The sequence below is a fragment of the Eumetopias jubatus genome, unplaced genomic scaffold (assembly GCF_037043125.1).
Source record: "Eumetopias jubatus isolate StellerSeaLion01/CBP00866 unplaced genomic scaffold, mEumJub1_p1.0 scaffold_9, whole genome shotgun sequence".
In the NCBI taxonomy this organism is placed as follows: Eukaryota; Metazoa; Chordata; class Mammalia; order Carnivora; family Otariidae; genus Eumetopias; species Eumetopias jubatus.
The window spans coordinates 119,787,383-119,810,473 of NW_028274815.1; the positions used below are offsets into that span (position 1 = coordinate 119,787,383).

Sequence of the window (23,091 nt, forward strand, 5' to 3'; positions counted from 1 at the left end):
AGCAAGTTATAAGAGATCCGGACATTTTAAATATATCAGTCTGCATTTCTGAAAAACAAAAACACTTTTCAAATAGATAAAGATAAAATTATCACAATAATAAAATTAGTAATAGTTCCTTAATTTTATCTAGTAACCAGTTCATATCGAAATTTCTCCATTTTCCCTAAAATATCCTCTATAGTTGATTTATTCAAACCAGAATCCACTCTGGGACTTTGTGTCTGATGTTATCATGCCTTCAGGTGCTTTTACTATAGAACAGCCCTTTTTGTCTTTTTTTTTTTCTCCATGATGCTGACTTACTGAAGAGACTAGAATAATTCTCGAGGTGAACTTTTCTAGAACTAGTTTGAAAGAGAACTTTTAAGTGTCTTGTGTTGGTGGTGGTGGTGTTAACGGTTTCAATCTTTTTAGGTCAAACGTTATAATATGGGGGTGGGGGGATGGGTTAGCCCGGTGATGGGTATTAAGGAGGGCACATACTGCATGGAACACTGGGTGTTACATGAAAACAATGAATCGTGGATCACTACATCAAAAACTAATGATGTATGGTGACTAACATAACATAATTAAATAAAATTTTTTAAAAAAGTTATAATATGACTAGACTGTAAAAATCGTATTTTGTTGGTAGACTGGTAAAATCAAGAATTTGTCTTGATGACAGAATTAACTATATGAACGATTTTTATATAATGTATTGAAAATTGACTCAGTGTTGCTTTGGCCAGAATCACCTTACCTATATAGAAAGAAAGCAAAAAAAAAAAAAAAAAAACAAATACCAACATACATTGTAGCAAGTATCACAGAGTAATAACATGGGTACCTCTAGACATGGTGACATATCCCTGAGCATGATGGGTGTCTCAGTCTTCTAAAGGCACAGTTGTGAATTAGCACCCATGGCCTGTTCAGAGGCTTTGAAGGCTTTGGCCTTGCCAAGATACAGCCATTTATCACCTTTGCTAAGGAGGACACTTGCAGCTGGCCCAGACTAATGGGCCTCACAATCTCCTCCCCCCAACCCCTGAACAAAAATTTTATCAGAGGTTCTCATAAGGGGGACTCAACTATATTCCCACTTGTGCTTTGAGATGCCAGGGTTGACTGTGGTGGAATTCCCCTGCACTCCGGCCACCCCCACATTTGTTCCCTACAAGAAGGAGGGACTAAGTGAAAGAAAGTCCCATAGCCAGTTGCTGGGTTCATAGCTTCCTGCCAGAGATTCCTCTGCCTTTGCTTCCACCCTGTGTCCCTAGTGGTTGGTTGTTTTTGTTTGTTTGTTTTACCTAGTGATTTTAAAACACATTTTTAGCCCCTTTTTTGTCAGTTTGAAAAGCCCAACCCCAGTGATGGGCCTTTAGGGCCAGGTGTTGATGGGGGTGGGAGGTTGGGTACAGCAACATGGGCTCCCAGAAGGAGGATCCTGAGCAGACTGACACGTTGGCTCTTATCAGACTGTATCAAGCCCGGCATCAAGTGTCCTTAATTTTCTTATATTACACACGGGGCACTTCAACTTTTATATGTTTGGAGTAAAAAGAATTTTCTTTTCTTAAGATCTACCACTCTTGAAAAAGAAGTTCCTGTCATCTTTATCCATCCTTTAAACACTGGATTATTCCGGATAAAAATTCAAGGAGCCACTGGAAAATTTAACATGGTCATCCCACTTGTGGATGGGATGATTGTCAGCAGGCGAGCACTTGGTAAGGTCTTCATATATGGCCGAAGAGTTAAGGTTTCTCTCTTTTATTTATTTGTTTGTTTAAACATTTTTATGAACCAAGAAGAAGTAGAAATAAGGAAATGGTGAAATTACTTAATAGATCGCACATGTAGAAAATGCTGTGGTTTGGGGCGCCTGGGTGGCTCAGTTGGTTAAGCATCTGCCTTTGGCTCAGGTAATGATCCCAGAGTCCTGGGATCAAGTTCCGCATCAGGCTCACTGCTCAGCGGGGAGTCTGTTTCTCCCTCTGCTTCCCCCTGCTTGTTCTCTCTCTCTCTCACTTGCTCTCAAATAAATAAAATCTAAAAAAAAAAAGAAAAAATGCTATAAATAAGAAGCATGTTTTGTTCTAACTGTGCTTCGTCTACTTAAGTACATGTAGAACTACGATTCACAAACTTCCAGGCCTGGGAAATCAGATAGCTGTGTATAATCCAGGGCAGGAAAGTGGGTTGTCAGACCAGATTTTTGCTTCTGTTTTCCCTTGTCATGTATTTCTTCTAACAGTTTTATCTTAGTAGAGTGTTGTCCGTCTCTCCAGGGACAGGGAGTTTTGCAAATAGAATGAACTAGGTTTGACTTTGCAGGGAGTAGTTCACTTGAATACTGACAGTTCACCTAGATGGCTAGTTATTCACATTGATTTTAATACCCTCTGTTTTCAAGGTTTTCTGGTGAGGCAGACTGTAATTAATATTTGTAGAAGAAAGAGACTGGAGAGTGACTCCTACAGTCCACCACATGTCCGCCGGAAACAGAAAATCACGGACATCGTCAACAAGTACCGGAACAAGCAGCTGGAGCCAGAGTTTTATACTTCACTTTTCCAGGAGGTTGGACTCAAGAACTGCACTTCTTAGATACTGTCTGTCTAGGACTCTTGAACTCCAGTTTGGGGCTATGATATCAGAGCAAAACAATTTGATAGGTGATCACTGTAAAAAGAAAAACAAATCACTCCCCAAGAGCTTACTGTTTAATCACCAGAATAGAAGAAACACATAAACCCATTCGATAGAAGACTTTTGGCTTTCTAGTGAAATGGGCTCCCAGACACAATCATATTCCTGCTGGTAATGATGATATACATTTTAGTCATAAACTTTCTTTTAAAAGTGACAATTTTAGTTAAATATAAGCCTTTTGAGGAGAAAGGCTTTATGCATCTCATTTAAACACGTGCATTGGTAGTATCAAATTTGCAAATTAGAAGGTGAAGATAGTTTTATACTTCACTTTTTAGGAGGTTATATTCAGAATTGAAATCTGTCTCAGAATCTTCCAGGGTATTTAAAGACTCATGCTGATGATAGCATGGAGGAGAAGGAAAAAAATCTCAGCTTTCTGCTCACTTGTAAGTCCATTTGTCGTCCAGCTGTCCAACTGACAGAAATGAGCATAAATGTGTTTTGTTTAGATAAGAAGCCTGACATTAAAATGTTTCATGTTTCCTCCACATTTCACAAAGTTATCGTCCTCATTACTGCACAGATCTATCTGAAGGCCTCAGTTTCTGGGCAGCCCGGGAGCAGATCTACAGTGGAGGCATGGCCCTGTCCTTTAACGGAGACACAGATGGCATTTGTGGGGTTAAAAGTTGTAAGACAGCAGCAATACCTCCGCTCTCTCCATTGCTGTGTGGCTTGGGGACATGATGACAGGCCAAACATTTTTAATTCCTTGGTAATTTCTTGGTTAAATTTTGAGAAGTGTAAGCTCACAACAAGGGTTGAAAATTATTTGGTTTCATCCATTGTCTCTTATTTCAGGACCAAGCAGGAAACTGCAGTAGTTTATGAAGGATTCTAATTTGGGGTCCAGGACATAGCCTCTCAATGCTACTAATTCAGATCTCTCCCAGAGAGCTACTGGATTTCATCATAATTGACAAACATTAGTGACCACGCCCTAGGGTGGCTGCTCTTAGAAATGGCTGTTGTGACCATGTTTTCTGGACCTTTGCCAGTTGAAGGCACAACAAATCCCTGCCCGGGTTTTGGAAATACTTCTGTTACCTCACTGCTATTTTTCTGCCAGGGATAAATGTTTTGAGGTGGCCAGACCCAGAACAACCTTCCAAGGATTCCTGTTACAGTGCTAGAGTATACACTGCTCATTTCTCCTATTCTTCTCTGCTTTCTTCTTTATTAAGATTATTTTATGTTAAGAAAATAAGTGACATTTGAAGTCCAAAGAGGAGTCCTCACAGCTGTGTTAAGAGTGGTTTCCCGCGTGAACTCTGGTGTCAGTAGACTGTAGGTCAGGGCCGCAATGGTGTGCTTGGTTTGATGTTTGGGGAGTTCATTTGAGGGTGGGGGATAATGTAGGGCCTAGTTCCCTGTGCAGATATTTCTATTCCAAAAGTATGTATTTTGTCATCTGTGAGCAAGAAATGTGGGTATCATAGCAGTTCTTGGTTTTAAGTTTGTTGTACCCTTTTCTTCATGTTTGTTTTAAGCTCAGGTAAAGGTTACCTCCTCCTTCTATGACTCCAGTTTCCATTCAGGGTATGATATTATTGGGTAATTGATTTTCTTTTTAATCTGGGCAATAAATCTGGGTGTTTCCAGATGGTAGCATGGGGGTAGGGTGTGTAAAATAAAGATGAGCAAATTCTACCCTAAAAATGTTTTATTAACTCAGCAGGTATAAGGTGAGGTTTAACAACTTTCATGGAATTTCCAGATTGACATTTCAAGGAAAAAATGGGCCCTTTTTCTAGTGGACATGAACAAAGGAGGCTTAAACTGATAGGCAACTTACAACATTCCAGAGGTTAAAAATAACGGATGTAGGTGTACTTCCTCGGTGTGATTCTTCAGATAAAACTTTTACCTTTATCATAGTTTTACTGTCAGCAAAATATACTGTGATGTGCGTGTTGAGGGTAGGCTTCCTGATCCTTCAGTTTGCTCTAATTTCTGGCAACTCTGTAATACATGACTGATAAGCGAATAATAACTGTGTTGAATGCGGTTTGTAATCTGGAAGCCTATCATCTCCCAGGGAAGGAGGGATAGATTTAGAGCTGTGCAGCCCCCAAAGGCATGAGATCCCAGTGTGTACAGCACAAACAGAATATAGGGTACATACACCTCGTGAGGTGCTCCTTCCTTCTGCTCAAAATAACATTTATCTAAAAAGGGGGTGCGGTAAGAACCCTTGGAAACTTTTACAAGTATGGGTTTGAGTTCATGGTCACTAAGTTCACCCAACTGCCTTTGTTAAAAATCACTTTGAGTAGAATAATGCCAGAGGAGCATATTTAGTCACTAGTAATAACCTTTAGTAGTCCACTTGATAAATTTGCTAGTGTCTTTTCATAACACTTTGAAGGGAAGCAAGGACCACTTTGGTCTGTGGCTTAAACAGTATAGTTGCTGCATGTGACAGATGTTATCAGGGGGTGGATGAGTGTGGCATTTGGTGACAAGGAAAGCATTACCCAAGGGACAGAGGCAGGTGGCCCCTCATAGTCCTTTTTCCCATTCAGGAGATGGGGGCTTTCCTCCTCCTTTCTGTTTGGGAGCACTGACGACAGGGAGGAGGCTTTGCCTTCCCTTGGTCAGCCAGCTACCACTTTTGTCCCGTGCTTCCTCCTAAAACCTCCTCCTACCTAGCATTGGCCCTCTGAAAGGAATAGTTACATGGTGGATTCACCCCCTCCTGCCCTGGCCATACACAACCCCTCACGCACGCATGCTGTCTGCCATTTCCTGGTCCTCAATTTCAGGGCAGCCCATTCTCCTCTGGACTTCCTTAGAAATGCAAAAGACCTACATCTTTGGTCAGTAATGTCAGTTGCCCACAGGTTGTGTGTATGAGGCCTTTATGAATGGTTACTTTCTACATACTGTGGGGAAGCATTTGTCAGGCTCTGCAGAGTGATTTTCAGAGGGACAGTCTTCGGGAGCATTTATTTCCTTTGGAAGGTGAGACTTAACCCAAGGTGGAAATCAGCTTTGCTCAAAGACCTGTTTTGTGGTAGATAGTAATAAAGATGTATTGGGGGTAATTTGACACTCCTGCTGGCAGTGGTTCTCCATTCAGCATTTTAAATCCCATTCAGGTTATATCTTCCTGAAAAGAATTGATTTCTGTGTTTACATGAAACAATAGGTTGAATTAGATGGTCTGTTTTAAGGATTTCTGTGACAGCCTCTTTCCCTGAGACAGAGAGATAGAAGGTAATCCACCCGCTCAGTGTGGAATCAAACTGTGGGTTCTCGGTAGCTGAAGAAGCCATGTACTGTATAGTGTTTTTCTCAGAGTATCAACTCACGTTCTTCAGATGCTTTTCTTTTTTTAATGGTGAGGGAAAAGGTGTAATTTGGGATTCCACAGTGCCTTGCATATAGTAGGCGCCCAATAAATATTTGTTGAAGCAAACCAAGTTTCCCAAGTCCTTGCCTCTTGCAGTGACCAAGAACATCTTTCTCCTCTGAAGGGCTTGGCAGTTGTGGCTAAAAAATAAGCAGTATCATTATTTGCTTGAAATCATATATACAATTTGTATGAATTTCGGTATGTTGCCAAGACATGATCTTTTTCTTATTGTATTTTCTGTAAATATTTCTGGCACTGAACTGTAAAGTAAAGGCGAAATGTAAATACGAAGGTGTACCCGTGTCTCTTGCCTTCTGTGTTTTCTCTTCTTCAGTTAGGGGACAAGGCCCAGAGGCTTTGTTTGTATTTATGCTGATCCTTTGTCCAGAAGAAACCCATGGAATATTGAATGTAATACATTTAGTCAATTAAATTTTAAGGAGATTCTTATCTAACAATGTTGTGTGTGCTTTTGGTGACAGGCCGGGGTTTGACTCCTGCACGGGTGTTTCTCATTTACTCTTTCCAGGGCGCGTGTGCTCTGCTTTGCCTGACCTTCATAATTTAGATCTGTGGGTTTTCATGCTGGTTTTGTAGAGTTTCACAGAATACTCAAAATTAGATTAATTTTTTTTAAAGATTTTATTTATTTATTTGAGAGAGAGGGAATGAGAGATAGCACGAGAGGGAAGAGGGTCAGAGGGAGAAGCAGACTCCCCGCTGAGCAGGGAGCCCGATGTGGGACTCGATCCCGGGACTCCAGGATCATGACCTGAGCCGAAGGCAGTTGCTTAGCCAACTGAGCCACCCAGGTGCCCAAAATTAGATTAATTTTTAAAAATAATTTTTAACTGAGTTATAATTGACATACAGCATTATATTAGTGTCAGGGTGCAACATAGTGACATACTGTTTTTATACACGAATTGCTTACCTGCATAGGTATAAGCTGCTCTGTGTCACTGTACAGAGTCACCACAGGGCTTGTGTAATGCAAACACAGCCAGTGGAAGCCCCCCGTACGGAGGCTCCTGTTCACCAAGGCGCTGGCTGCCTGTATCTCAGCAACACAGAAAGGCAGCCGTGCTTTCTGCCTGCGCAAAACCTGGGCTCGGCCAGGGCTAGCAGTCAGGAAAGGGGAGACACAGAGGAAGTCATCCTACCCCCACCCACTGCCCCTGTGAGGAGGGTTGGCTTGAGAAGGTTCCATGCAGCCCGATTAGCGCCTTCCTGCCCAGACCACGTGTGTGGGGTGGTTGTACCACCCAAGGAAACAGCAATGAGAATGGTGAGGGTGCCTCTGCCAAGAGCTGTCCCTCCAGCCTGCCACTGACTCGACGGGACATTAACATGTGACCCCCTGAGCTGCCTCCCCTGTAGTTGTGCGTCCCTGCCTGCTCTGCCCACAGGACCTCCAGCGGGTCCTTGGTGGCCAGCGACGTGTCAGGCTGATTGCAGAGTGGTCCTGTTTTGGGCTCTGAGGAGAGTGTGTGTTCAAGCCTTTCCCACCGGTGCTGCTCAGCTCCTTCAGGAGTCAGTGCCAAGAGATCCCCAGCCCAAACCACTCCTGGTCTTGGCCTCTGGGCTCTGAGTGGCACAGCCTGCCAAGGCACTGTTCTTCTTGTACATGCATTCTAATGCTCTCTGCCCAGGCTGCCTCTTCTGGGGACTCCAGTCATCCCACCATTGGGCTGAAACTGTCTCTAAGCCACTGGCTTCCGAGCTCCAGCTCTCCCTGCCCCTCCCCTCCTTCCACCCCTTCCCTGTTTTTTTCTGTGGCTGGCCCTCTTGCCTTTCTCTGTGAGCCGGTATCCTCCAGTAAGGGGGGTCCGTCCACCCCATGTCTCCCCCAGGTCTACCACCCACTTCTTGCAGCTGCTCTCCCAGCCTGGAACTGGGTTGGCCTGATGAGTTGCTGTGGCACCAAAATCAGGGCTGCGTCTGACTGGTTGCTCATTACCATGGTGTCCTAAGGCTCACCTGGAGGTTCTGACTCAGTAGAGCGGGGGGAAGGGTAGGAATTGGTGTGTTTCACAGACACTTGCCCGTAATGACTGACGTAGCTGGTCCAGGACCCTCTTGGGGCCTGCAGTGCTTCTGCCTCCCCTTCCATAGGCACCAGCCATGCCTCCTGTGAGCTCCCCGCACCTGTCAGGCTCCCTGTCTGGCCAGAGTCTCCCTCCAGCTTGGGGATGGCCAGGCCCTGGAGGTCCAGGGCCTCCTTCCTGCCACGGGGCCTGGCACATGGAGGTGTACTACTACATGAACGAATGACAGATGAGGTAGGAAGAGAGAAGATCGGCATTTGAGAGTGTTCTCTCTCCTTGGGAGACGAACAAGGCTAACCACTTAGAAGCCCTTCACTGAAAACTCTAATAAGAAGAGGTGCAGAAGTTTCCAGATTAAATATTTATTGAGGGCCTACTGTGTCTTAGGAAGTTTTTAAATAGCAACCCAGTGACCCAGGCTGGCCCAGCAGTCTTGTTTTCCTGAGCCAACAGTGTTTCAGTGCTTGATGCAACATTTTTAAATGGGGAGATTTCACATAAAAGTGCAGATTTGGGCAGCTCTCTTGGGAAAGGAGATGTGGCACTACCGGGCCTGCCTCTCCCACGCAGCAGTTAACTGCCCGAAGCTGCGACAGCTGCCTGCTTTGGACGCACCAACGTCCATCCAGGTCGCCACAGCCCCCGCCACTGCCACCAAGTGCAGATGTGGGCACCTGTAGCCAGAAGGACAGGCCCGGGACCTGGCCGGCCCCTGAAGGAATCTGTGACCTCATACTTGAACAGCCACCTGGGGGCGATGTTTGTCCCATCATTTATTCTTCTAACTTTTAGCAGCTTGCTGAGGTAAGAATTCTTTCCATCTTACAAGAAGATCCAAGGAGGTGTCCCATGAACCCATAGCATTTTGGCAGGGATTTGGACCCAGGCCTGCCTGCCTGGAAGCCTGGGCTTCTGTTCTTGGCCAAACTGTCTCACTGCCACTAGCTTCCACCCGCTGGTCCAAAAGCACTCGTCCAAAACAGCTCTCCCTTTGCCTGAAGGACACTGTGACTTCCTTGTTATGTCACCCGCTCAGTCACGATTGGGCCGAGAGCAGAGTGTGGCCCGGCCCACTGGGTCCCCACGGCAGCCCTGCCAGCCCAGCCCGGGCAGGCCTGGCTTAGCCACACATGCACCATGAAGTACCCCCTGGTGCCGCTGGTGAGCGACCTCACGTTTTCTTTCCTGGTGCTCTGGCTCTGCCTGCCCGTGAGCTTGCTGTTGTTCCTGTTGATCGTCTGGCTCCGCTTCTTACTGAGCCAAGGTGAGCTGCCCAGGCCGGGCCCTAATCGTGGAGCTGGGCAGGGGGGTCCTGGAGCAACTGCAGAGAGAAGAGTTTCCTTTATGCACCTTAACCGCTGGCTGAGACAAGCAGTGACCTGTAGGAGCAAAGGATTAATTGAGTAGTTTAGAGGCCAAGAGTGAGCCCCTGAGTTGGGGAAGCAGTGTGTTTGTGTGCACACTTGTGTCCCCTCAGGGCCACTGCTTGGCACAAATCAGAGGTGGCCCCTGCCCCCAGATGAACTGGTCAAAGGGACCCTTTCCTGGGACTAGCCAGGGCACAAGGCTGGGGGAACAAGGCATGGGCTGGACTTCAGCCCCTCCCAGTCCCTCAGCTGGGTAGTTTTGTGCAGTAAACAACCTACACAATGGGATATGGCAGCCCTAGGCATTTATCAGGTGCCAAGAGACCACTCACACAGCTTTCTGCCCAGACTATACATCAGGGAGGCATCTGGGTTCTTGGGGTCGCAAGATCATGGAGGCTGACAGACACTTGTCCTGAGCTCACCATGCCACCCAGAGGAACGGGGGGCAGGGTGGAGCTGGCCACGACGGAAGCTGGGGGCCGGTGGCGGGGATGGCTTTCTGCTCCGCAGGTATCCTATCTCCCTGGGGGCTCCCCTCTCCACGGGGCCTCTCCCCGGGACCTTCCACCTCCTGCTTCTCAGTTCCAAGACCTCTGGTCAGCTAGGCAGGGAGGGTGCTGACGTGCGGCCAGCTCTGGTCAGACGGCATTGAGACAGGGTAAGCGGTCCATCCCCAGATCTGCCACATGTTCTCAGGCGTGCGGGCTGCTGATGGCGTCATTACTGGGAGTTCCTGGCAAGAGCGTCCAGAAAATGTCTGTTTACATTCTCATATTCCCGGGGTGGGCTGCAGCCCTCCCTGAGGGGCGCACCTCGGGCATCCAGCTGGTGGCTGGTGGGAGTCAGGGCACTTGTCCGTGTAGTGGCTGTAAAAGCCATCTCTCCGGAGGCTAGGACGTGGGCCCACATTTTAGCCTTGCCCCTTCATCGCTCAGAATAACTGCTAACCTTTTTTCAACACGTACTAAAGGTTGTGCCAAACAAGATGATGTGCATCATCTCATTTAATCCTCAGAATAACCCTGCGAAGTAATCCTTATTGCCCAACTGAGGAAACCGAGGCTCAGGGAGAGAAGCCACGTGCCCAGGTCACACACCTATGAACTACTTGAGAGTGCCGGTTATCTGGTTGCCACATCCTGGCTCTGCCTGCCCCCGGCTCTGTGACTTTGGGCAAGTCCTCTCTGAGCCTTGGGTTTCTCACCTGCAGGATGGAGATAATATCGGCCCCTACCCTTTGGGGCTGTGGAGAGATGCATGTGAAGGGCAGGGCAGCCAGGACGTGTACGCATGCGGCACATAGTAGGTGCTCACAGGCTGCGGAATAATCTGTTTCAGTGACAGTTTTGTCGAGGTGGGAGGAAGCGCAGGCCTGGCTTCAGACGGCTTCTCCGGAGGCAACGTGGCACCTCACCTACGGTCTAAGGCACTAATCTCCAGCAATTCATTCTCCCTGAAGGCCCTGCTCTAAAACCATCCACAGCCTGCCCCGTCCTGACCTTTTCTCAGACTTTCTCCCTCATCTCACATGGCCCTTCGCAAGAAGGCATTTGGTAATTTGCAATGACCAGAAGCTGTCCTTAAAGTGAGGGGAGCACTCTTCTCGGAGTTCTTAGCATTGTTGCCTTGGTCATGTCCTTGTGCCAGGGTCTGGGCCTGCCGGGCTTTGGGGGAGCTGCTTCTCAAGGACACCCTGGCCGGCAGTTTTCTCTTCTGCTGTGGATCTCTTCACTGGAATCAGTTTGGCCTGGAATCTGGTGTGAAAAGCAGACAGGACTAGCTCTGACCCCTCCCCTGCTCAGCAGGTCAGTTCCAGGGCCCGGAAGGTGGCCGGTTTGAGCAGGGAGTGCCATGTGGCCCAGGAGGATGGAGATGGAGCAAGGGGAGAAGGGAGCTGCCTGGAAAGCTTGGCACCGAGGCAAGAAAAGGTCGTAGGCAGCTGAGCCCTGGAGAAGCCGGCCAGTGGGGGCAACACTAATCCCGGACCACGACAGGAGGAGAGGATGAAGCCACGTGCGCCCTTCAAGGGGAAGGGGCTCCTCGGAGGACATTTCCTTTGTGATCGGAAAGGAATTTGCGGAAGAAAGAAGAGAGACCTCCAAAGAGATGGATTTAGGGCTGAAACATGCCTGTTGAGGGTCCTGCTCACCTCATGGTGATCCTTGGAGCGAGGTGTTAAGTGCAAAGCTGCCTCTGAATCCCCCGACTTCAAACAGGTGCACCCCATGGAACCGCAGGGCACTGGTGCCGGGAGGCTGATCGGAGTCCAGCACCACCACTTCTGGCTGTGAGCCTGGACAGTCCACCTTTCTGAACCTTCCTCATCTGTAAAATACAAGTAACCACTAGTAAATGCCTTCAAGTCGTTGTTAACAGGATTAAATGAGAAAATGCACGTGAAACACTTAGCAGGTAGCATGTGTTCAAAAACCAATCACGATCCGTAGTGAAGAGCAGTTGCTTCAAGCCCTCACACTGATTTGTAAATCCTCATCGCTGCCAACTTGGATGAGCACCTGTTGTTGTACATGGTCTACGTCCGTTAAACTCTCCTCCTAGGGCTGTAATATGCCCATTTTACAGATGAGGAAATGGAGCCCGCCTTTTCTGTCTCCTGCTCTTGGCCTGCAAGCGGAGAGCTCTCTTCGGCCTCCGTTACTTCTCTGTCACCAGTGAGACACCTTAAGAGTATAGTGAGAAGGAGAATTCCCCCATCCCTTCTCCTTTCTCCTTCACCTTGCCTTCCCAGAGACATCACTGTAGCGAGCTCATGCACCTATCTAACAACACAGGCAGGTTTTCCAAAAAAGTGTGGGCGGATTGTTACTTGTTTTTCAAAAAAAAAGGGGGGGAGGAGATCCTACCCTATACATTTCTCTGAAACTTGCTTGTGATGTATCACAGACATCCTGCAAGTCGAAAGCTACAGGTCTCATGGTTGTTTTAACAGCTTCTGACATGCCACTGGATGGAGAGGCAGCTCTTTATGCAGTGCGCCTGTCCCACACCTCCGTCACCCTGACCTCTCAGGATGGACACACACACACACACACACACACACACACACATACACGCACACACAGTTTCCAGGGTATTTTATTGCTTGTGCATTTTTCACCGCAAGACAGTGCTGCAGAGAAATCTTGTACATATATGCTCAGATATTTGTTAATAAGTGGACGAATGGATGGATGGGCCAATGGTTGGGTTTGTGTCTCCTCAGTGCCCGCTCTTGGACCACACCCAATGCAAGTAGGTCATTTGTTCGCCTGTAGGGCCTGTCCCTATTTAGCAGGTGGGTATGGCCACTTTCTGAGTGCTATGACAACCTTTTTTGGTCCCTGGTCACCTTCAAGGTCCTCAAGTCTTCCTGAGATCTCAGGGCTGTCCCATATGTCATGGTTCTGCTTGGCCCCTTGGTCTCAGACAAGGTTGCAGGGATGCCCAGGCTTGGCAGGGGGCTCCTTTTGGGTCAGGATGTGACCACCTGCGGCCTTATCTTGTACCTCCACAGATTCAGAGGAAAATGACTCATAGATTTATGCTTTGACTGGGAGCCCTGGATCAAAGGCCCAGCCCAGTTTTGCTGGGAGGGGACACTCCATAGCTAAAAGGAGGAGAGGCCCAGCTGGTGAGCCTGTTCAGCCAGGTGAGACCGTTCTGGGGGGCGGGGGGCAGGAATGGGGAGCTTCGGGTCCTACCCAAAGCCTAGGGCGGCTGCCATGTTGGAGGTCCGCTTCCTCCACCACGCCGGAGAGCTTGTTGTCTCTGCCATGTTGGGGAACCCTCTGCTTCGTTCTGTTGGAGACCTGTTTTCACCATGTTGGAGGACCAGCTTCCTCTGCCATAAAGAGTTCCTTTACAAAGATTCCCTACCCTTTACCTCCATAACCTCACCTCCCACCACTCTCCTTACTGAGAGTCTTTGCACTGACCGCTCCCTCTGCTTGGAACTCTTCTCCCCCACAACCACTTGGCGCGCTCCCTCACCTCTGAGGTTGAGCTCAAATGTTCCCCTTACTCTGCTCTAGACTGTCTTCTGCCATAGCACTTACCACCTCCCAATGTGCCCGATAATTGATGCTCCAAATGCAAAGCCCTCCCAGCACTCCTGACACACCGCTCTTTGAGGGGGAATGACACGATGCCGGTGATGATGCTCGCTGATAGTCTTCGGACACTTAAGGGGCAGCAGGGCCTGGGCCGAGAGCACTTCCCTTTCACAAGCTCATGCATGAGATCCTATGAAGAGGGTATAATTCTTACCTCCATTTTGCAAATGAGAACTCTGAGTGGCAGAGCAGTAAGTAATTTGCCCAAAGTTACTGAACACCTCGGCAAGGCCTCATCCATTCCAGTGCAGTTAAATGTCGTCCCCGTGTCAATGACCCCGATGCTCTAACGGTCCTTCTCAGCTCTAAGAGCCCCGTGCGTGCTTTAACGTTCTGCTGTCTCTTATCTTAAAATTTTTTAATTTTTGAATGAGGGGCCCCACACATTCATTTTTTTAACGGGCCCACAAATTGTGTAGCCTGTCCTGTTTGTGTACAGTTAGTGGGGTGAGAAGAGGAGACTTTCGGACTCTGCTCCAGAATCCTGCCCCATTCCTACCGAGCCCTTCCCACCCCATCCTATATCTTTTCCTCTCTCACCCCTTCAATCCATTGTCATCCCTAGGCCCAACCTTCCATGCTTTTCCAGCCTGGCTTTTCTGGAGTCCGTGGAGCGGTGGTGGTGGTAACCGAGGTGGATGGGAGAGATTCACTGGCGAGGGAAGAGGACTCTGGCGAGTGAGGGGCTTCCCTGGGGTCCCCAACTCCTCTCCTCCACCAATGGACTCAGGAAAGCCTCCAGAGGACCCACCTCTTCTCTCACTACAGGTGATCTCCCAGGGTCCCTGGGGAGGAGCCTGAGCCTGTGAAGATGGGATAAGCAGGCACTTGGGGAGAAATTGGCCGCCTGAACGCAGAGGATGTCCTAGGACGGCTGGGCCAGAAGGTGTGAGTCCGTATTAAAGAGACGAAGGGGTTCCTGTGCTCAGGAGACCCCTGATAAACACACTGGGCCCAGGCATTCATTTAACAAGCTGTGGGCTCTGGGCCCAACCCCCGGCACTGACTCCAACCGTCCTTGACCATCTTTGGGAATGCCTGACTCTTCTCCCACCCTTTCAAAGGGTTGGGGGATCTTACCCTCAGCTCCCAATCTATAATTTCACACTCCTTGATTCGCCTTTAGGTTGACTTCAATAACAAATACTCATTTTATAAATACAGAGCGGTTACATATGCCTAGTTATAAAAATAACTCACATTTAGTGAACATCTATGGTGTACCAGGCGCTTTTCCCTGTGCCTTATACAGGGGTTTTATCCCTCACCAGAATTCTATGAGGTAGGGTTTTTGGTTATCCCTGTTTCACAGATGGGGAAAATGAGGCACAGAATGACCAAGTGTCTGGCTTGGAGCCACGCCAGGGGAGTTGGGGTTTGAGCCGAGGCCCTGAATCCACTGTGCCGGGTCTTCTCCAGCGTGGAGTGTGGGGGAGGTGCAGGGGAGGCAGGGTTCTGCCCTTTGAAGAAAGCCCCTGTCCTTACACCCTCACTGGCTGCCCAGGGGCAGCAGAGTTGATGGCAGGAGAAGGGGACTAACCCTCCTGGTGTCCGTTCCTCTGCCACCCCACATCCCACCAGTCATCACAAGGCTCTTCAGCTATCCAGAGGAGAGAAAAAGGAGCCTAAATTATTAGCTCCCCAAGAGACATCATCCCTATTATAGCAGCCGTGGCTGAGTGCTTGCTGCCGTGTGCCTGCCCCAGGGCTAAGCACTTCCCATGAGTTGTCTTATTTGATCCTCGCAACAACCCTGTAAAGTGGGTCATAATTCCATTTTCAGATGAGGAAACTGAGGTCAGAGAGGTTAAGTAACTCACCCAAAGTCACACAGCCTGGAAGTGCCCCATTTTCCTGACTGCTAACTGAGAGGTATTTCTCAAGATCCCCAGTGATATCCTTGGCTCTTCCTAGCCTGGACGATGCTGCTGAAGCTTGTGCCGTTGAAGTTTGTAAGACACACAAGTAAACTCAGAACAGTAGGTGGACGTGGCTCTCTCTCTGGACCTATGGCATGACACATCTCCCAGGCATGCCCTTATTTTCCATCTCTATCCAGAAGCTCTGGAACCCTGAGTGCAAGCCCCTCCCTCTCCCACCCCCACCCCCAGGAGCCTCAGTGTCTTGGCAACACGAGGCCAATCCTCTCTGTATTCATTTTTCGTGTGGTGGCCACCACAGAGCAGCACAGACTGGACGGCCTAGAACAACAGAAATGGATTGTTCCACAGTCTGGAGGCCAGGAGTCCAGAGGGTGCTGGCATGACGTGCTCCCTCTGAACCTGCGGGAAGGATCCTGCTTCTGGAAGCTCCAGATGTTCCTTGGCTTCTGGCTGTGTCCCTCCAGCCCCTGCCTCCCTCTTCACACAGCCTTCTCCCCGCGTGTCTTTGCATCGGCTCCCTCTGTGTGTGTGTCTCTGTCGAAATTGCCCCTTGCCATACGGGCACCTCATTGGCGAGGGCCCAGCCTAGTGACTGCATTTTAACTTGATTACCTCTGTCGAGACCCGATTTCCAAAAAAGGTCCTATTCTGAGGTCCTGGGGGCTAGGACTTCCGTGTATAGTTTCAGCAGGAGGCAATAATCCCTACCACCCTCTTGGGTGAGGACTTGGCACAGCCGTGCATGGAAAGCTCTGAGCACAGGGCTGGGCCGACCCTGTGTAAATGCTCCGTACGCGGCCGCCAAGGGAACTGGGAATAAGGTGCTTGGTGTACATTGTGTGCCAGGCCCAGTCTGAGTCCTTGACACGTATTATCCCACTGAATCCTCATGGCCACCCCTCGAGACAGGCAAGATTTTCATCTAAATGATGAGGAAGCTGTGACTCAGAGAGGTTAAGGCACTTGCCTGAAGTCAAACAGTCTAAGCGGCAGAGCTGGGGATCAACCGCGGGCCTGTGGGGCTCCATCTATCACACTGGGTGGGGCACCTGGATGTTGGGAGCAGGAGATGCTCAGAGGGGGAGAAAGGCAGGGAGGAAATGCTGCGCACAGAGCACACAACCCTGAGGAGCTTTCTGGGTCCGAGGGCCATGGAAGGCTGCTCAACAATAGTGAGTAGGTGGGCTGGTTCCCAGGCTTGGGAGGTCCTGGCAGGCTGCCGGGACCTGAGTCATTCCGCTGTGACCTAACCCACGTGACCGATACTCCAGGGCTGGGACCAGGCCCAGCGGGGGCTGAGGGGTATTGCCCAGAGTGCGGCACACTTCGCCCTATCCTGAGTACGTGTGGCTCCCCGGAAGCTGAGAGGGGGTACTTCCTTAAAGAAGCTTGAAAGTGCAGCTTACTCCAGATTCAAGACACTCTCTCCTCCTCTTCGCTTCTTGCCAGGGCTTCCCTACACCTAAGCGAGGGGATAACAAGTTAGGTTTTCTGTTCTGGACCAGAAGTTCATTTACTCAGGTACAAACTTGTTTACTAATTCAAGCATTATTTATTCCTTCACTCATTTGCTTTTCTACCCATTCGCTTAATGGTTCACTGATTTGTCTGTGCACTCATTCATGCTCTAACACATGCATATACACAGTCATCCGCCATCCGCCATCCAGCCGTCATCATTCATCCATCCATCCATTCATCCATCTATCATCCATCCACCTATTCAACCATCCAACACTTAGTAAGCATCTACTGTGTTTTACACAAAAAGCTCCTTATGGCTCCCAAAGTACCTTTTCACCCACTTTCATGGCTACTTCAACTTACCTGTTGGGAAGGAGGGCCTCTGCACCAATGGGACCTCAAAATACTTGACCTTCTGGTGGCATGGTTCCAGAGTCTCCTCCTCAGGAAGACCTTGGGAAAAGTGGACAGTTGGTCGTCTGCACAGTCCTAGTCTCCATGTGAGAGCCAGTGACAGTCACCTGAGACTTGAGGCTCCTAAGGGCCCTTTGTCCTCTGGAGCCCTTCTCATCTTTTGATGCGTGGGGCATGCATAGTCCTGGGCACTGTGGCTCCCCTGCGGTATTATTTCCAGTTGTTGGGCTCCATTGCTTGCTTCTCCCTGGCCAGAGCAGACTATGGTGATCTATGGACTTGGGTCCCCATCCTTGAGTTGCTCCCTAGGGCTACTCTTCTTAGTGTAAAGTCAACTATGCCCCCTGGGAGGGTCATTAACACTCAGAGACTTTGAGGAGGGCAGGGCGGGAGCCCAGAGCAACCTGGGGGAAGACCATAGTGTTCTGTCCTGGCTGGAGAGCAAGAGGAAGTCCTCCTGGCCCCTAACAGATATGGGGACACAAGCCAGTGAAACTGACAGGAATGTCCCTCACTTGTCCCTAAATGCCCCACTTCCTCGCCTTTTCATGTGCCGAGCTCCTGATCGCTCACACTCCAGGCAAAATGTCAATTCCCAGAGAGGCCCTTCTGGACCCCCACATTCTGCCACTTCCCTTTCCTGCCCCTTAGCCTCCTCTCCCACCCAGACCCTGCCCTTCTCACCCCCTCAACACAATCCTACTTGCTTGCTTTCCTGCTTCCTGGCAAATGTTACCATCCCCATTTCACGGAGGAGGAAATCAAGACATAGAGCAGGTAGGTGACCTGCTCAAAGCGTGGCCAGGCCAGGGTGAAGATCCCTGAGTCGTGACTGCCTTTTCTAGCCACGTTCCTCAGGTACTTTGTTAATTCAGTTTAATTTAAAATTGGATGGCTGCAGGTAATAATATTTCATGACTTTTTCAAAGGTGCCATTTTTATTTCATTGTTCTGCTGGTGGGTGGGTGGGGGAGGGTCTGTTTGTATGTGTCTGCCTGTCGGTGGTCCCGGCTGAACCAGCCCCATGGTGGGGGGGAGAGGTTGGACATTTGGGGGTGTCTGGGAATCTGGTGTGTCACAGGGCCCCACAGCCTGGCTCCTGCGTGAATCATTGAGTCAGCCCCACAGGGACAGCAGTCCGGCCACCGAACTAGGAGCTGCAAGGGTGCCAGCCAATGGCAGGGCCTGCCCTTCTCCCCGCATCCCAGATAGAGAAGCTGACCCCTGGTGCCCTTTGCCTCACCATATCGCTTGATCCCGGGGGGCCCGCACCGCCAGGCAGCCGGGGTGCTGTGCAGACATGGGCTGAAGGTACAGGCATCATGGGAGGGGAGTGGGGAGGTTTGGGCCACTGGTGTCTCAAGGCCAGGCCTGAGGGGTAAGGGAATAAAGTGAGGACCTACTATGTGTTAGGGGCATATGGCCTCAGTCCTCAAACACCCCCGTGAGGGAAGAATTCTCGTCCTCTCATACAGATGAGGAAACAGAAACTCAGAGAGGTCAAGTAAATGAGCCAAGGTTATCAGCTGCCAAGCGGTGGGCGTGTATTTCAAACCTTGGTCTGTAGACTCCAAACCCAGCCCCTTCCGGGACACACACTGCCCTGGACTCCTGCTCATGGCCTTCTACAGGGGACACTGAATTTCAGATTCTAAGGGATATAAGGGACCTGCCCCCATATATGCCATTTTCCCTTCCTCTGAATATAGAGAGTATTAGGGACCCCAGGGTTTATTTGGGGTTCAGGATTCAGGACCTTAAGTTATGAGGTCTCAGCTGGGTCTGTGTGGCTGTTTTATGACCAAACTGTACTTTTTTGTTAACATCCTATGATGAAAATTTAGGCCGTTTCCTCTCTTTCCTTCTTCCCCTCCCTCCCTCCCTCCCTTCCTTTTTTCCTTTCTTCCTTCCCTCCTTCCTTTCTTGTTGCTATTTTAACTATATGCATTGTCTTGGACATATATATCTTTGTGCACTTACCTTATGCTAAATTCCCAGAATAGGAATCACTGAGTCCAAAGGTCTATACATTTAAAACTGAAACATATGGCCAAGTGGTTTCCCAGAAGGCTGTGTCCAATTACAGACTCATGGAGTGGGTGCCAGTTTGGTTTTTTATATTGACATTCTTGACTGGACAGTGTTGCTCTTTTTAGCCTATGCTAATTGCATCTTGTTTTTAACAGCTCTTTCTTATATTATTAGTGCAGTTGAGCACCTTTTCACATGCTGAGTGCCTGGTACATCACAGAGGCAGGAAGACTATTTTGAGTCTAGTGCAACAGTTGAAGTTCCCTTAACACAGTGGGTTAAATGACTTGGCCAGTTGCACACAGATAACTTGTGGAATAAGTCATTTTTATCAAGGCTGCCTAAACTCATGCTTTGCTCATGTGTAGCTCTGAGGTCTTTGCCATGGGTTAATGTCACCTACCTCTCCAGATATCATGTTTCTTTAACTCCCCAGGCACACACCCCTGTATGCGAACCCAAGCACCAAAGGATCACCTGCACACAGTTTATTTTTTTTTAAAGATTTTATTTATTTATTCATGAGAGACAGGGAGAGAGAGAGGCAGAGGCAGAGGGAGAAGCAGGCTCCCCGCTGAGCAGGGAACCCGATGCGGGACTCGATCCCAAGACCTCGGGATCATGCCCTGAGCCGAAGGTGGATGCTTAACCATCTGAGCCACCCAGGCGCCCCTCCTGCACACAGTTTAAAGACATCACTGGTAGAATTCAGCCTGAACCTCAAAGTCCAGCTTCCCCACTTTACCAGCTGTGTGGGTCTCCAGGGAAGTTACTTAAGCTCTCTGAGCCTCAGCTTCCTTTTCTGTAAGGTGGATGCAGCAACAGTTCCTGCCTTCTCCACTATGAGGACCCAAGGAGATGAACGCATGTGAAGGGTCTAGCACAGAGTGGGGATGTGCGGAGCGCACCATATGTACCAGACATTAGCAGTCTGAGGGAACGCTCTGGGAAGGACTCAAATAGCATTGATTTGTTTTCATGCAATAAGTAAATTCAGGCCTCCTGACTCCTTGGAGTGGTAGGAAGATCTGCATTTGAGCCCCAGGTCCTCCGCTTACCTCACCCTTCTGAGCCTGTTCCTTTATTTGCAACAAGTACCATTCTGATAGTTGTTATTGCTCACACACGCCTGTCCACCACAGAATGGCCACAGGGGCTGCATTCCAACCACTTTTGCAGCAGAAGGGCTTGCAGGCAGGTTCTCTGCAGGGCTCAGCTGGACCGACTTGCTCACAAACCAGTGAAGGGCAGGGCCCTTCTGATGGGCTCCATATTTCCTCTCTTGCCTCACAGTGAAGCGAAGGGAGAAGCCTCTGATTATGCTGAGGGGTTAGGTTAGGACCATTCACAGCTCTGGGATTCCCCACCACTTCAACTCCGCTACCATCAAGCATTAACAACTCCACCCGGGTTGGCCAACAGACACGCGTAAAATGTGAAAAGTGTCTTCTTCTTGACACGTGCCAGCCCTGGGTATTAGCGATCTTTTTGGTGTTTGCCAATCTGGTGGGTGAAAATATTTCATTGTTTTAATTTGTATTTCTCTCATCACATCTTTTCATATTGAGCATTTACATTTTTATCTCCAGTGGCTGTTAATTCATATCTGCTGTGTACTTTACTTTTTTTTTTTTAAGATTTTATTTATTCATTTGACAGAGAGAGACACAGCAAGAGAGGGAACACAAGCAGGGGGAGTGGGAAAGGGAGAAGCAGTCTCCCCGCCAAGCAGGGAGCCCAATGTGGGCCTCGATCCCAGGACCCTGGGATCATGACCTGAGCCAAAGGCAGACGCTTAACGACTGAGCCACCCGGGAGCCCCTCTGCTGTGTATTTTTCTATGAGATGTTTTTTGAAGGTACGTTTTTCCTTATTGATTTCTAGGAACTCTTTATATAGACTAGATAGTAACCTTTATCATTTGTTGCAAATATCCTGTCAGTTGATCACTAACTTTGTTTATGGTGTCTCTGTATACAGGAATTTTGAATTTTGATGTAATCAAAACTAAGGTATTGCTGGTTAATGGCTTCTGGATTTTATTTTGCCTGGGGAGATCTCCATGCCCTTTATTTCTTCCCAAATTCGTTCTCATCAAACCCTAATGTAAACTCCCATCCACCTGGGGAAATTCCTTTGTACTCAGCAGCATAATTACCTGCTCCCCTTCCTGGGAGCTCTGCATATCTCATCCCCTCCCTGGTGTTCGCTGACCCCTTAAAACTGAGTCCCAAGATTGTCTCCTCCAGGAAGCCTTCTTTCCTCAGCCCCATCCCACTCTGGTTCCTGTTCTGTCCCTCTGGGCTGTTTGCCCCATCTTAGGTAGTTTGTAGGCTGTGTTGAAGCACAGTTTTGCTTTGAGACCTTTGTTGGAGCACTTACTGTGGGCCAAATGATTTGTGTGCATTACTTTACTTCCTCCTCACAACCTGTGTATACTATTATCATCATCACCCCCATTTTGCGGGGGGAGTTGAGAGACTAAGATATTTTCCCACAGTCACACATCAAGAGGACAGACCCAGACCCAAACCCAGAGAGTCTCCAGGGCCTGGAGTCATACTAATCATATTTCAAGTGCTCAGTAGGCACCAACACAATTCCATATGTTGCCCAACGTATAAAATAATCTGATTAAGTGGCTCAGGTAGGGACAAGCTAGTATCCATGACCTTGCTTAAAGGAAGGATGGAGGCAAGCCTCAACCCCCTGGGAATTTTCAGACCCTCTCTGGCAAGCAGGGCAGGAGTGCACTGCTGGCTGCAAAGCCCACTGGAAGGGGCAGCCACCCCCAGCTTCTGGTGGGCCCACTAGTCGTCTGGCCAGGCTGTTTAGGTTGTTCCATAATACACTGTCTCGATCAGCTATCACTGTGTAACAAATGATCTCAAACTCAATGGCAATCATTCACTAAAGCAATGCTCATTACTCAAGCCACGAGGCCGCTGGCTGGCTGAGGGGTCAGTGATCTGGCCCAGGCTCTACGTGGTGGCTCCATTTCAAGCTGTGGGTCTGGCTGAACTGGCTGCTACTGGCTGGGCTCTGGTCTGTGTTGCATGCATTCACTCTGGGATTCAGGCTGCAGCCATCCAGGGACAGCTCTTCCCGCGGTGACGGGAGGTGCAGGAGGGCCAGCCCCATCACACAGGCACATTTCATGCCTTGGCTTCTCTCATGTCTGCTAACATTCCGTTGGCCAGAGCATGGCATATGTCCCAAGCCCAAGTCAATGGATGGGTGGGGGGCAAGGGCTCTAAGTAGAAGGAGGAAAGATGAATTGAAAATAATAATTTGGGACAACCCTGTTGGGACCCCTCTCACTCTTGAGAGCTTTTTCTGTATCTTCACTTAATAAACTTCTATGGCTTTACTCAAAAAAAAAGAAAAGAAAAGAAAAGAAAAAGAAAAAATAATAATTTGATCTGTCCAGTACTAACTCAAATGACATAGGGACAACTCTTTGTCGGGAAGACATTTTCAAACACTGCAAAATATAGCACTGGACCAAAAAACTAAGTTCCTACTAAAAGCCTCCTCCTTCAGCCCAGGGATCAAACCGTGCAAATGCCAAATGTCTGTGGCTTTTCCCATCTTGTACCTTGGCCTGTGCCCTCTTTGAAATCAGGGCTGGGTATGACTGAGTATCTGTAACCGGGCACCTCTGAGCTTCCAGCATTTGTCCTCATTCCATCCTGAACCAGAGGC

The 23,091-nt window shown here is 48.8% G+C and overlaps 2 protein-coding genes across 3 annotated transcripts in view; both read left to right on the plus strand.

The window, feature by feature from the left end:
* RALGAPB (Ral GTPase activating protein non-catalytic subunit beta) overlaps positions 1-6,514 on the plus strand; it is an 82,499-nt gene extending 75,985 nt beyond the window's left edge. For both annotated transcript variants that reach the window (XM_028121874.2, XM_028121875.2), the window contains exons 29-30: positions 1,570-1,718; positions 2,405-6,514. In XM_028121874.2, coding sequence (XP_027977675.1) covers positions 1,570-1,718; positions 2,405-2,598 — 343 coding nt within the window. In that variant the 3' untranslated portion in view covers positions 2,599-6,514. The remainder of the gene's footprint in view (positions 1-1,569; positions 1,719-2,404) is intronic.
* Positions 6,515-9,249: 2,735 nt separating this feature from the next.
* Positions 9,250-13,117, plus strand: ADIG (adipogenin). The gene is given in 3 exon segments (XM_028121873.1): positions 9,250-9,376; positions 12,997-13,016; positions 13,019-13,117. Coding segments are annotated over 3 exon segments (246 nt in total).
* The last annotated feature ends 9,974 nt before the right edge of the window (positions 13,118-23,091 follow it).